Genomic DNA, 15,730 nt, shown 5'->3' on the forward strand with positions numbered 1-15,730 from the left:
TTTGAAGAAAAAGCCTATATGAAGAAACTGGGGGAGAGGGGTGGAATAAGGTGCTTTACTCCTTCATAAATGTTCTACCCCAAGATATTATTCTTACATGGGATTCAAAATATACTGACTGGTACCTACATAAAGTGATCCTGTTTATTTCATAAGGGTATTTGTCAGCTTAGTACTAGTGCATAGATTTTTCTTCTGCTCCTTTTGGTTGCCACATGAGGCCAACAAAAGTTCATTTTCCCCATTCTTATGGGGCCCCGGTGGCAAAGTGCATTAAAGCACTGAGCTGGAGACTGAAAGGTCCCAGGTTTAAACCCCAGGAGCAGCATGAGTGGCCACTGTTAGCTCCAGCTCCTGCCAACCTAGTAGTTCAAAAACATGCCAATGTGAGTATACCAATAGGTACCGCTCCGGCGGGAAGGTAACGGCGGTCCATGCAGTCATGCCGGCCACATGACCTTGGAGGTGTCTACGCACAACGCCGGCTCTTCGGCTTAGAAATGGAGATGAGCACCAACCCCCAGAGTCAGACATGACAGGATTTAACGTCAGGGGAAAACCTTTACCTACCTTAAACCTATGCAGAAGAATTGGGGGCATTTCCCAGAGTCCTTTTCAAGTAGCTAAACTTTGATGTTTTTTGCTGGCATTACACATTTATTTCTCCTCAACTTACCAGTATTTGGAGGGAAATGGTCATTGCCAAGTTAGTATTTTAGATAAGGTGAAACACCCTCCAGCATCTGTAGAGTTCTACCTCTACCATAGCCTGTTGCCTTGAGGAGAAGAAGCTATTCCCAATATAGAATAATGTAGTGCCAGTTATACCACATTTGTCAGCAATGAAGATCAAGATGCATTTGCCCAGGGATACTGGTGGTTTTTATGATAGACTCACATAATGAGACAAAAAAGTGATGGTCATAGAATCGCAGAACTTCTTGAGATGGAAAGGACTACTTTAACTATCTGCAGAGATGCACATCTAAAGCACTCCTGAAAACGTCCATCTGTTTAAGGACCTCCAAAGATGGAGAATTCATAATCCCCTGGGACAATGTATCCCAGCTGAGTGAACCAACTGCTCTAGGAGGGAAATGCTCAAAGGTCCAGAAAGGAAAATGCTGTATGTCTCACCTGCTCTGCTTCCCTCGATCTATTCTCCTCTCCTTGGAGGACAATGTCTTTGTCTCAAGCAAATGGTTTGGGCTTGCCTGGAAGCAGTCTCCTCAAAGCGAGAACACATTTCTTGCTCTCACATCAACCTACAAAATGTTGGCGCCTGTACAAAGGGAAACTGCCTACATAATATTTCCCATAGAGTAGATATGTCCCTGCAGTGTAACATGTTGTTCAAGTCAGCTATAACATTTTTAGCAACAGTCTCAGGAAACTTTTAATCTGTGACATGAAATCAGCTCCACAAATTTCTAGACTTGCTCTCAGTCTGAGCTCTTGTTTAAAGGTTATTGATTTTCCTGGAAAAAACACACCAGTATATAATATTACCATCTGTATCCACAGGAGCAGTATCCACATTCATTTATTCCATGTCCAATAAATATGTCATCTCTAGGCAAGAATACAGAGTCCTCCAGCATGAGTCTATGGTATTCTTGTGCCAGAAGTTCTTCATTTCAATAGGTTTCACAATTATCTAATGTTTCATGTATCCAGAAATACATTCTTTATGGATACAGGGATCATAAAGTATGTACATGAATTCGTACATTCCTTCACATGTACATTTTGTCTTATCCTTTTATTTTATTTTTTAAAGTTGTAAACATTTCAAAAAAACCCCACAGTGAGCTGATCCAAAGAATTTGGTGGCAAATCTTAGAGCTCAACACAGATGATTTACATCTTCAGATAACAAGGTGGGGAAGATTATTCTTCAGATACTGTCGCAGCACATTTGAGGACAAAAAATACACTAGAAGACCAGGGAAGGTGTGGCCCCTATCATTCAGCAAGCATGCCCACTGATCTCCCTCACACTTTTGGTTTGATGTATGCATGGTTAGTCAACACTTGTCCAGGACTGATCTTAGTCAGTTGCACAACTCTTATAGCCAAGCATACTATACAAGTGTATGTTTATGCTGCACCGAAAGTATATAGAATTTTGACCATTAGAAGATGAATAACAAAGTTCAGGCCTGCTGATGACAGAACTACTGAGATCTTTCATTAAGAGGGTTGTCATAGGTCGATTCAATGGCAGTTGACAACAGCAACAAAGTCCAGAGCAATTCATCAGCCTGACGAGAAATATTGTGGTCAGCCCAAAGTTAACTAGGAGCAGATAGTTCCGATGCCCACTTGCTTTTCAAGAAACACACCAGTATAAGCATCAGATATCTAAACAGATAAAACAGAGAGTCTACATGGATTTCAAATCAGATGCATCCAAAGTGGTAAAGTCACATGAACAACTTCTGATTTTGCAGGGGCAAAGGGCCAGCGTGGAAATAGTTTTGTACAATCCTATTTTGATACAGTATAGTTTCATGTCAAGAACAAAAACTTGATTAGAATAAAATCTTGATGTGATTATGAGCATTGTCTGATGATTGTTTGAGGTAAGTATTGGAATTACAGGGCATTTTACATTTGTGAGCTATATAAAGAGATGTCTACATAATTTAAAGAGCTGAGGAGACTTTAACTCTTTTATTTTTAGAGAAGTTGCAATTTGAGAGTAGAAAGTGATTTATAGGAAGCTGTTTGAGAAGAAAAAGCAAATGGCTCAGCAATAGCTCTTTGTTTTTCTTTCTCCAATGTCTTACTATCAATCAGTAGTAACTTTTATTGCACACCAGAAGTAACAGTATTTTTTATCATAGCTCCATGGGAGCCAACTGGCTATGCACAGCTGTGGTGGGGAAAGTTACTGTTTTCCACTGGAAATACAAGAAAGCCCCAGACAGCATGGCTACTGGCCCTGATGGTTGGGAGGTGCTGACAGTTGTAGTTCAGAAAAGCAACTTTTCCAACCTTTGCATAAGATGGAGTCTGATGGAGTCAAAATGATACATCTATTGAGCACGCTATTATCTCTCCAACATAAAGCCCCTGCTTTTGGCTTAGTTTTGTCCCACAGTGGCAGAATCTATACATATTTTGTTGTTTTCATTATATGTTTTCAACTAGACTCTGATTGCTGCCATCCCATGTCCTTTCCCCTGTCAGGTCCATCTTTCCCTCATATTTGTCCACTTTGTGCCATTTGGAGTCGGGTAACTCCTAATGGCCCTGCTGATGGGCTCCGTAGGACTCCATTTCAGCAGAATGGAGAAACAGAGAGAAGAGACAGAGAAGACTGCATCTGATAAGGTCCTTTATCTTATCTTCCGGTGCCTGTGTTTGCAGATTCCAAGATATTTCCTTCAAAAGGTGATCTTACATTCTTTTTCCCTATTAGAAGTCCAGTTCATTACATCAATAACCCCTACAAAGTGCAGTGTATATAATTTGCCCTTTATTTACAGTTATTCTAGTTCACATTTTTCATATAAGTATATTTATTGTTCTTTTGTTTAGAAAGGAGAGGTGTGGAGTAGCATTATATGTCAAAATATTTACACCTGTGAGGAGATGCAAAACTTCAATGCTGGAAACCAGATTGAGAGCATCGGGATAGGAATTAAGGGAACAAGGACTGGAAAAGATGTAGCAGTGAGGGTCTACTATAGATCTCCAAGACAGTCTGAAGATCTGGATGAAGCCTTCCTCAACCAGATGACCAAACATGCAGAAAGAAAAGATATAATAGTAATGGGGGATTTTAACTACTCTGGTATTTGTTGGAAAACAAATTTTGCCAAGAGTACAAAGCCCAACAAATTCCTCATTTGTCTTGCGAACACTTTTACTGTCCAGAAGGTAAAAGAGGCAACTAGGGGATCAGCTATTCTGGATTTGATCCTAACCATCACTTAGGATCTGGTCAATGGAGTGGTAGTGCTGGACTCTTTAGGTGGGAGTGACCATGTGCTCTTGGAGTTTGTGATACAAAGGAAGGATGAAACCAAGGCTCCTTCTACACTGAAATATAATCCAGATTATCAAATCAGATAATCCACATTATCTGCTTTGAACTGGATTATATGACTCTACACTGCCATATAACCTAGGGCGCTTCCAGACAGGCATTTATCCCAGGAACATTTGTGTTTAAAAAATGCTAATGTTCCTGGGTGCCTGTCCACACACACCCCAGGCACCATGCTTTCTGGATGGGTGTCCAGATGTTCTCCCGGAACTTTCCAGTAGTACACCCGGACACTGGCACTCCTTCCCCTAAAGCCCCCCAAACCACTTTGAAAAGTAAGAAAAAACTTACTGGGCCTCCAGTAGTGGTCCAACAGCTCTCCTGGCATTTAGCAATGACATTTCAGGAAACTTGGGGGGGGGGGGTCGGGAGGGGGAGGAGGAAAATTGCTCCCCCCCCCCGCTCTCCTGGCTCATCATTGCTACTTGTCAGGAGAGCTGTCAGACCACTAATGGAGGCCTGGTAAGTTTTTTCTTACTTTTCAAAGTGGTTTGGGGAGCTTTTGGGAGGGGGTAGGTGTCTTCGTGCTTTTCCAGGCTAATTTAGCTTGGAAAATCATGGGCCAGCTGTCTGGACTGCAGGTGTTGGATGGCCATCTATCAGGGGTGCTTTGATTGTGCTTTTTCTGCATGGCAGGTGTTGGACTAGATGGCCCATGGTTTCATTGGTTTCATTTCCCTAGGAGAGGGGTCTCCAACTCTATTATTCTATTATTCTAAGCACAGTAATTATTTATTTAAAATATTTTATTCAGTTATTCCACACACAAAAAACAATTCACAGGGAGCATTTGCATCATATTAAAGGACAAAATTATACATCAAAGATGAATAAGTGATAGATCAGAACCCAGTTGGGTCACTTACTGGCATAAAAACAGTTGTAGAAGCAGTTGTGCTGTCTCAGAAAGTGGGTAGGTATGGCCCCTATCATTCAGCAAGCATGCCCACTGATCTCCCTCACACTTTTGGTTTGATGTATGCATGGCTAGTCAACACTTGTCCAGGACTGATCTCAGTCAGTTGCGCAACTCTTTAAGCCAAGCATACTATACAAGTGTATGTTTATGCTGCACCAAAAGTATATAGAATTTTGACCATTAGAAGATGAATAACAAAGTTCAGGCCTGCTGATGACAGAACTACTGAGATCTTTCATTAAGAGGGTTGTCATAGGTCGATTCGATGGCAGTTGGCAACAGCAACAAAGTCCAGAGCAATTCATCAGCCTGACGAGAAATATTGTGGTCAGCCCAAAGTTAACTGGGAGCAGATAGTTCCGATGCCCACTTGCTTTTCAAGAAGATGGTCTATGTTTTAATCCTTGCACCTCCAGGTACTTTTGGAAGGGTTGTTGCCCGTCAGTGTAGACTCCAGTGTGAGCTTTGGTCCTGCATACTGTTTTTAAATCATTACATATACGCTTTTTGGATACAAATGTGGCATGTGGGAGTCCTACTTTGCATAAGGCAGCCTGATATAGTCTTAACAGAGCCATGTATATTTCATTAAAGAAAAATGCCTTCTTGTTGCACCTTATCTTAATTATAGGGTTAGCCCACCACTGTTTTACCAAAGTCATAATGATGAGCTGGTCTAATAATGATAAAATAGATCTTGAGTTGGAACTGTATTTAGTATGCAGAATGTGAGCCAAACTCAAGGAAACAGTATTTTAATTAATCACTCCAATTTTGCCACCAAATGTAGACCCAAAGCACTCCTTAGAAGTCTAAAAGATATCTGAGTAGTAACTAACTTTAGATTTGGAACCAGACCCTTCCATCCCAAGATAATATTCTCCATTTTGCACTTTTGAAACTATTCAAACAACTTCCGGATAAAAGACTTTTTTGCAGGAGTGAATATTTTCATGGTTTTTTTCTTACGTAATGATTTCATTGGTTTCTTTTCCAGAGGAGGGGTCTCCTTGGGCGTTTGCAGTCCCCTGGCTAGATGGATGTGTTCAGTGCAGAAGTACTTGATGCTTACTTGTGACAGGTGAATAAGTGTATCCTCAGACAGGTCCATACATTGAGCATGGACCCAGTGACCACCTTCACTGGAACAGAAAATCATGGCAGGCTTGTTGAGCTCTGTGGAGTATAAAGGCACCCAAGTGTTTATATCAATGTCACAGCCTGCAGAGCAAGTGATCCAATAACCTGAATCTTCCTCATCTTCTTCATCGCCTTCATTGTAAGTGTCAATGTCATTAATATCAAAGCTGAAAGTTAACTCCTCTGAATCCTCAAAAGGAGTGGATTCTCCTGCATCTTCTGTAGAACTCTGACTACATACTTGTACCATCTGTTCTGCTTCTTGATCATCTTCTCCATGACATTTCAATATATAAAAGTAGTTTGAATCTGAAGTTAGCTGCCTGTTATCTCCTGGAATGCCAAAGAGTATAGCTCCATTTCCCATGTCACTCCCAAACCATATCTTGCAGTGTTTGATTTCTGGAGTCCATTCTGGTGCCTCCCTTTCCATTATTTCTATCTTGTTATCTTCAAGATTGATTGTATTGCAAACCATTCTCTTCTGGTTGTCAGAATGGTAGCCCCCAATAACAACAAATTCGTTGTTATTGGTCTGGGTCACAATGGCACTGGAAACAGAGATTCCACCTGGCAAAGCACAGCAACTAACAGCTGGGCTTCCTAAAGGGAGATCAATTTTTATTCTATAGAGATTTGGAGGTCTGGTATTATTTTGAATGGAATGACCTCCTATAATATAGAGAGTATCATTTCGGGCAAGGCAGAGATGAAAAGAGAACCCACTCTGAAGGTCTGGTAGGGTATATGAAGTACAGCATCCAAATTCAAGGTCTATCAGAAATATATCTGGCATACAGTCCACCACACTGTTCCAGCTTTCAGTGGTTCTTTGTCCAAGAGACATGTATGACCTTCCCCCAATTATAACCATCATATTTTTACCTTGTCTGTGAACCTCACTAATGGTATGGCCATATCTCGCTTCAGGGACCTCCCCTATTAATTCTTTCTCAGTACACCGAAATGTGACTTTCTTGTTGTTCTTGCTGACCAAGCTTATGATGTAGAGCTTATCAGAAAGTTCATTGTTTGGTGTTTTGCCTCCATGGATGATGTACTGGCATTTCTCAGGCTGTGCTGCACTACTCTTGAGAATGCAGATTGCAGGGTACCGTAGAGGAGGGAGGTAGCAGGAATCCTTTGAGAAGTATGCTGGTTTCAGTTTGAGTTCATCCTTTTTGAAATCCAGAAGAAAAATTCCAGTGGGGCAGGACCTCTTTGGCCAGCCTTTCTGTCCAAACAGGAAAACATGGCCATCAAAGTTCAGCAAAGAAAATCCTGGTTGAATCAAGGATGAGTTTTGAATAGCTGATATCATCTGTAGGGACATCTTTTCTGGGAAGGAAGCCATGATACTGTGGTAATTCGATATCTGAAAAAGAAAAGGAGAAGATGAACTGTAGAATGATCAAATCCGTTACTGCTTGGTTGTGTGACCTTTCTTGGATGAATCAGGCCACCTCTCCTCATCCCACATCACTTCCTGTCAATAGCATCAGTTCCCTCATTTAAATGCTATGGAAATGAAAACCAGAAAAAGTAGTGTGGAAAAGGTAATCAAAGGGCTAAATAAGATGTGACATTTTGGAATTACAAATCTACTTTTAAAGAGAACAATGCCATATGGCTCAGTTAAATTGCAGCACAGTAAACTTTCAATGACATGGCTTTCGGTGAGGTTCTCACTGAAACAAAGGAACATAAACCTACAAAAGTGTCATCATATGTCAACCCTTGTTCAATGGTAACAGGAGGGAACCAAGGACAATAGTGTCATTTCAGCATTGATTAGACAAAGTGCACCAGGTTCTTCTTTGGAGGAGGGGTCTCAAAGAATGGATGGTGTAGTACATGGAACATAAAGCAAGTAGTGAAATATAGAGGTTTTGGTGCATTTAGGACACCATGTTTCAGAATACAGGCAGCCCCTAAGTTAAGAACAAGATAGGTCCTGTAGGTTTGTTCTTAAGTTGATTATTTTTGGTAAGTCAGAACAGGTACATTTCCAAAGTGTAACTCCAACCAGTGTTTACATTGGACCTGCCGAAGAGGTTTGAGCCATACTTCATCAAAAGGAAAATCAGCCTGTTTAGCAAGCCTGGCAAATGCTGATTTGTTTTCAATAAATGTCTAATTTTTATACTTATTTTATATACCTGAGGTCACGTAAACATTTCTTGGGCCAAAAGGGGTCCCAAGTGAAGAAGTTTAATAAATCCTGCCCTAAAGAGACTTCTCTGGAATAGAAAATAGGCAGCTCAAATTAATATCATAATCTAAACATATTTCAGGAACACGAGTCCTGCTGATTTCATGAAATCCACCTTCATGTAATTGTTTGGGTTCAGGAGGCTAATGCTCTTTGTAGATATCTTGGAATGTTTTGGCTTTGTGGTTTAAAATAGCTGTAGCATAAGATTGTTGATTTGACTGGCTAAGCAACACTATGCACTAGACCAGAAAAGTCAGCCTCAGCACTCCTTAGCTAGAAAGTCTTCCATAGCCTGCTCCTTGAGATCTGTTGAACAGACAAATGATAAATTTTAATACACAGCTTAATATTTACAAAATATGCCCTTATAGCAAAGGTGGGCAGCTGTAAGGGGTTGAGGACTATTTTTTTTTTTTTGCCTTGGGACTCCCAGTATACAAAATGACAACTATATTTAAAACCTTGAGCAGCTAGATTTCAAAAATGTGTATTTTTAAAACTGTGTAATCTATTTAAGAAGTGAATGTCTGTTCCTTGTGGCTCAAGGCAATTCATGTTCTTTTTGGGTATAAATAGGGCAGTTGAGGATATGGAGGGCTACAAAACAGCCTTGGAAACACTTTGCCCACCCATGCCTTACAGAAGAAATAAAGCTCTTCTATGGATCATAAATCTCAAGCTTGTGGTGAGTGCTCCCAGTGTAGGACACAAATTATTTTAACCTTATGCCCAGGAGTTCTAATAATTTAAATAAACATGTGTTGGTTTCTCAGTTTTAGTCAGAACTCAAAAGGTGATATCCAAGTTATTGAACCCTATCCCCTGAATAGGACCAGCATCCTGGATACTTTTTTTTTTTTTGCTTCTACTGCTGTTGCAGTTGTGTGTGTTCAAGATGTCTTCAACTTATGGGACCCTGAGGTGACTTTGTTACAGATCTTTTTGGAAGGTTTGTTCAGAAAGGGCTTACCATGGCTGTCCTCTCAGGCTGAGAAAAAGTGCCTTGTGCAAGCTGGCCTCCATGGCTGAGTGGGGATTCAAAACCTGGTCTCTTAGAGTTCTAGTTCAACTTTCAAACCCCTGAGCAAAACTAGTTCAATGCCATCACAAAGTAAATATTTGATGAATGTGGGCAATCAGGGAAATGCATAGCTAAATGAAATCAGTACTTTTATTTGGTATTTCCATGGCTGAGTGTGGATTCAAATTCTGATTTTTCAGAGTCCTGGTCCATCACTCAGATCAATATATCATACTGGTACCTACATCTTGGATTGCTGGATTTATCATCCCATTGACATAGAAGTCATCAGCTATCACTGTTCACAGTTTGTAATACTTATAATAAAGAGCTATGTTTATGTGAGTATGTATGTGAACATGTGTGTGTGTGAGAGAGGGAAGGAGAAAGAGAAAGAAAAAGAAAGAAAGAGGATGGTCCCTTTCCAACTATCACCAGTTTAAATTTGGATGGGCAGTACTGAGTCACCGGGCTTCCATTCTCATTCATTTTTAATTGTGTAACTACACGTGTCATTCTGCTTTTAATTTACTTCATAGTGACACCATAAGCTTTCATGACAAAAGGACCAATCAGACACATTGCAACATTGCAGCCAATTGCCCTCTTCAAAAAGAATGTGTCTGTGTTTGATCTGGGGGCATTTTAAAAACATTAAAAATCCCAGTGAAGTATTTATAGCATTGGTATCAGTTATGATAAAGTCTGAGCATCATTGAATTTCCATTAATGCTGTGCTAAAATGCATCTCAAATTCCTTTTTCTATTGCTACAATTTACTTCTGGTGACTTGTCAAGTATTTCCAGTCAGTGCACACATTAGAAGTGTCATGTAGAGGTCATGTCAAATTGTATTATGTGGAATATAGAGCTCGGGAACCTTTATTTTTTGGACTACAGCTTCCAGAATCCATGGCAATGGGTCATGTTGTCAGGGGAGTGGAGGATTATAATCACAAAAGTAACATTTTCAAATCCTGGACTAATTGCACATACTGAATAGTCAGTGACTTATGTCCAGGACCTGACTACAAAGTTGGCCACCTATCCTAGTGTGCTCTCTGTCTCCACATGGATAATTATTTTATTTTATTGTAGCTAGAATGCCTTCATCATTAATTTGCATCTCTGTGTGTATGTGAACATCTGTATGTATGTGAACACTTGTCAGAATGAAAAATATGGACAAGGACAAATTGAATAATTCATTCTAGAAGCACTACAGAAATACCAATACATTTTAGTCATTAGAAGTACAGTATGACCCCTGTATCCACAGGGGATATGTCCTGAACTTAACTTAGAACAGGAAGCCGTGGATATTAGTAAATCCTATTGAAATGAATGACATCATTAGCAAGTTACTGTGGAGTCTCATTGGTGGATGTAGAAGTTTTTTTAAGAGTAGTATCCTTTTTATGAACGTTCTAAGTTTTCCAAAGAAATTCTATGGTAATTTCCAGTGGAATCACACCATAGAATTGCCTAGAGGATCTAGGAAATTCCTAGAGATTAATTTTTCTTTTATGCTAATGGGTGAAACCAACGACACTGGTCTCACAGGTACAGAGGTCCTATTGTATGTCCTAATTGTAACCTTACTGTACAGAAACAAAGCTAATTTCTACTTCTCTCTTCACATGTAACCCAGAGGAAGAGATTTGGGCTTTGACAGATTTTTATATTCCAAATCCCTCAATTTCCAGCTGTCATGGCTGAAGATTATAGGAACTGGAGTCCAACAGTGAATGGGGACCAGTGGAATCAAATGGCCATTTCTCAACACCAGTGCCAACTATTAGTTCTCAAAATCAATTGGTTCTTTACTCACTGCATAATTACAGCAGTTCAATACTGCTTTACTTGCCATGACTCCATCCTATGGAATTCTGGGATTTGTAGTTTGGTGTAGCACTGAGGCTCCCCAGCGGAGAATTCTAAATACTCTTCTATAAACTCCAAATCCCTGGATCGGTTGGAGTTATGACAGTTAAAGTAGTATTGAAAGTTTTTTTTATCGTGTGAGAAGCAAACTGCAAGTCGTTTCTGGTGTGAGAGAATTGGCCATCTATAGAGACATAGCCCAGGGGATGCCCAGATGTGTTACCATCCTGTGGGAGGCTACTCTCATGTCCCCACATGGAAGCTGGGACTGACAAGCAGGAGCTCACTGCATCTCATGGATTCGAACCGCCAACCTTTAGATCTTCAGGTCAGCAGTTCAGCTGGCACAAGGGTTTAACCCATCGCACTACCACAGCTCCTAGTATTAAAAAAAAGCATTGAAAGTTAAAGGAGCCTTCTAAATCTTCTCGAAAAGTTGATGTACAGTATACATTCTATGAATATTGAGTGTTTGATAAGATAAATATATGATGGCCAGAGATAAATCTGTTCTGAGTGTCCATTCATCTAGTGATGTCACCACTGGGCACTCAAAGCTCTATGTAATGAACTTCTACTCAGATGTTCTCAACAAAAGTTACTTGCAGAGAGAAGTGATTTATGAGACTCTGCAGCATACATATACTGTACATATAAAATGATGTGAATAATGGAAAAATATTGTTTAAGTAGTGGGCTAAGTTCTCTACAGATATTCTCCTTTCTTATGGTTTAGTTAGTGAGAACAGATATAATAAGGAAAATAAAAAAGGATTTTTAAATTACAAAGATTTTGATAAGGGTAAAATTAAATACACCGATAACATACATGTCATAAATAGAAGGGAAGAAGGAGGAAATGGAGGCATAATACAGTATATTGAATATCTTGTAACACTTAATAGTTCTCTTATGGTCAAATGGATATGAATATCTGGAGATCCTACTTCATCTTAGACCACAAAAGATAATTTTGGGACTGCAGCAGCCAGTATTCTTCACTTAATATAAGTGGCTGGAAATGGGGGGGGGGGGGGCTATAGTCCAAATATAGTGGTTTGAGAACTGGATTATGATTTGGTCATGAAAGCCCACCAGGTTCCCTTGGGGATGCCATAAGTCAACAATAAATCCCAATATTAATTTTTCTAGGTACAGTCTCTCCTATACTTTCTGTGTATGAAAGAGAGGGAATGGAGGAGGAGGAAGAAGAGGAGAAATATTCTATGATACATACATAAGCAAGAATTAACATCTGATAATGTAGTGCTGAAATCACATACCACTAGATTTCCTTTCAAAAAATCCTCTAAGATTTTAGAATAAGCCCTTGGCCCATTTTGTAAATAACCATGTAAGACAATGCATTATCCTAAGGCTTTACAGTCTATTATCTGATTTTAGGCTATGCCTCTCCTGCTGCTGAAGTACACGTATATAATTTCTTCTTTTTTAAAAAAGGAAATGAAAACAGTGGCACTTGGACAGATATATGATAGGATCAGGACCTACCTGAATGATGTGGAGGTTTGCTTCCTACTGATATATTTGCATCAAAACAGAGAATGACTATACTTGTGGATTTTTCTTTGTCTGTGTTATATCACAGAAAGGAGGCAAGCAGGGAAACTGTTTGCTTAGCCAACACAGATGTGTTTCTGAGTGCTCATTGATGTGAGTAACTGACTGTAACCATTTCCCCTATTCAGATGGTTTGAAAGAAAACAAACTACTGTGTTGCACTTTTAACCCTTTCAGACTCAACCAGTTCTACATCACAACAACCATATTGCAGATTTTGTGCATATTGCTTTCCTTTCATTCATGTCACTATGATGGCTTCGGTTATTTGAAGTATGGTGTGATGTTTGGAAGTTATTCCAATAAAATAAATACTTTCTGCCTTGTCCTAGAGCCTATATAAGATACTAGAAAAAGTAAGTGTGTATCTGCACTGTAGAATTAATGCAGTTTGACTCCACTTTAATTGGCATGGCTCAATGTTATGGAATCACAGGAATTTTAGTATAGTGAGCCATCAGCACTATTTGGCAGAGAAGGACAAAACTACAGTTCCCACTAGCCCTAAGCAACACAACCAATGTATTTCAAGCTTATGTTTTACACTATCCAACCACATGTTACCTATCTCTGCCTTATATAGAAGCATAGAGGCATGATGATGGTGGTGGTGATTATAATGATGTCTGTATATTTCTATTACTACACTGTACCTTTTTCTCTGTAATATTTCTAATCTTCCTGTGTTGCTTTTAACTAATTGCTTTTTATGTTGATGGGTTGATTGTTGCATTATGATTTTGAATTCTCTCAGGACTGATGTCCCTCTAAGTGTTATTAGCTGGGAGGCAACTAATAAATATCAAGTGGTCCCTGGTCAAGTAGTCCCTAGTCAAATGATCTCTGGTCAAGTGAACCCTGGTAAAACTGGTCCCTGGTCAAAAAAGGGTTGGGAACCACTCCTCTAAAATAATGAAGAAATATATATCGTTATGCATGCAGTAAAAATGAGAATATGTCTAGCACAATTATCCTCTGCATATCTTTCAATGTTCCACAGGGAAAAATGGGACACATGTGGCCAAGCAATAACATCAAGATGGCAAAAGTCATTAATGAAGAAGAATATATAAGTTAGAAAAGGCTGCAGCAGTTTGCTTTTGCCTGAGCCTTCTTAAGAGAAAGATTTTGTGCTCCTCCACTCCTATTTCTGTTGCTGAGTTGCTTGAGTAAAAATGTCCACTGTAGTCTGAGCAGAGTTTGTCAGCAACTGAAGATAGCTGAGAACAAGGGAGAAACTGTGAGGTGAAGAAAAAAAACCTGGACATTTTAAAAGCAGCTGAAAAAGTGGGGTGACGGAGAACTAATTGGGACTATCCCTACAAAATTTGTGCAGTTGGAGGTTTTCCATCTATAACATGAATGTGTGTTCTGGCTGTTTGTTCAAAACAGGTGGAGGCAAAAGTGTTTTCTCAACACAATGGCATCTTCAGAAATGCACATATTTATTATCATCATTTAATTTCTTAGCCGGCAGCTAAAAATACACTGGCCTATAAGACTCACAATGAAATGTTCAAGTACATTGCGTATAATGGGAGGCCTGTTGCCAGGGCCACGGTACATTTTTCATTGTTTAATGGAATTAATAACTGTGTAATTGAAAGCATGCTAATCCTCAGCTGACCTGCCTCCATGATTCAGCGGTGGCATTCCTCATTTGGCTTAAGCAGTGGGGAGGAAGACTCCCATTTGGGAAAGCATAAATTGATTCTGCACAATCTGCTGATGATCAGCAAACCTTAATGAATGATAGCCTCAAGTAACCTCATTACAAGGGACTTGGATGGATGAGCAGGGAAAAATGCATATTTTTCAAAGGAAAAGAACGTCGTTTCTGCTTCAATGAATCTTTTTCAGAAGCTCACGTTGGATTTTTCCATAGTAAGAAGCAGAATTACACCGTCTTCAGGGTGAATTTGGTTATTACTAGCATCCTTTTTTAAATTAATGCAACTCTGTGCAGAGGAGACTGTGGCTGAGATCTGCAGTTACATCAATGCCTGTTGAGATTTAGGATGAAATTCTATATTCACTTAATTGAGAATAAGCCACTCTGAGATCAATAGCCATGTTGTAATTCCAGGTGACCCGATGTCTCAAAATGTCCCAGGTTTTTTTTTTCTTGTACAAGCCAGTTTTATTTTGGAGACTCAAGTGACACTGAAGTATATTTTAGAAGCACCCAGATACCAAGGAATTTTTATTCCCATGTCCTAGGTGAGGTTCAAATCAAACCAGTACATTCAGAAATGAAGTCTACCCCGGAGGCTTATGGATCCAGATGGATTCCTGACAGCTCTTGGGGAGTTTCCCGCCGCCTCGGTTGGTGATCCTGTTGATGCCCTGGTCTCTCTCTGGAATAGGGAGATGACTAGGGCAGTAGACACGATTGCTCCGGAACGTCCCCTCTTGAGTAACCGAGCTAAACCAGCTCCTTGGTTTACTGAGGAGTTGGCAGCGATGAAGTGAAAAAAGAGGGAACTAGAGCGCGTGTGGCGTTCAGAGTGGAACGAATCAGACCGAACACGGCTGTGTCTCTACCTCAGGGCATATGCCGCGGCAATAGATGCTGCAAAGAATGCTTTCTTGGCAGCTAATATTGCGTCTGCAAAGAACCGTCCGGTGGAGCTGTTCCGGGTTGTCAGAGGCTTGTTAAATCCTGTCGCTCAAGACGGGATCCCTGACAACTCGGCAGCCCGCTGCGAAGCATTTGCTCGGTTCTTTGCGGACAAAGTCGCTCTGATCCGCTCCGGCTTTGACACCATATTAACGGCAGTCTCCGAGGATGTAACACGAGCACCTGCTTGTCCTATTTTGATGGATTCTTTTCAATTGGTTCAGCCTGAGGATGTGGACAAGGTGCTTGGAGAGGTGAGGGCTACCACATGCATCCTAGACCCCTGCCCATCC

The 15,730-nt window shown here is 40.1% G+C and overlaps 1 protein-coding gene across 1 annotated transcript; it reads right to left on the bottom strand.

Annotated features, from left to right (window-relative positions):
- Positions 1 to 4,598: 4,598 nt before the first annotated feature.
- Positions 4,599 to 7,797, bottom strand: rag2 (recombination activating 2). The gene has a single exon (XM_062967898.1). It carries the CDS (start codon positions 7,468 to 7,470, stop codon positions 5,878 to 5,880), a length of 1,593 nt encoding a protein of 530 aa, XP_062823968.1. The 5' UTR covers positions 7,471 to 7,797; the 3' UTR covers positions 4,599 to 5,877.
- Between the last annotated feature and the right edge of the window lie 7,933 nt (positions 7,798 to 15,730).

The sequence above is a fragment of the Anolis carolinensis genome, chromosome 1, assembly GCF_035594765.1.
Source record: "Anolis carolinensis isolate JA03-04 chromosome 1, rAnoCar3.1.pri, whole genome shotgun sequence".
NCBI classification, from domain to species: Eukaryota; Metazoa; Chordata; class Lepidosauria; order Squamata; family Dactyloidae; genus Anolis; species Anolis carolinensis.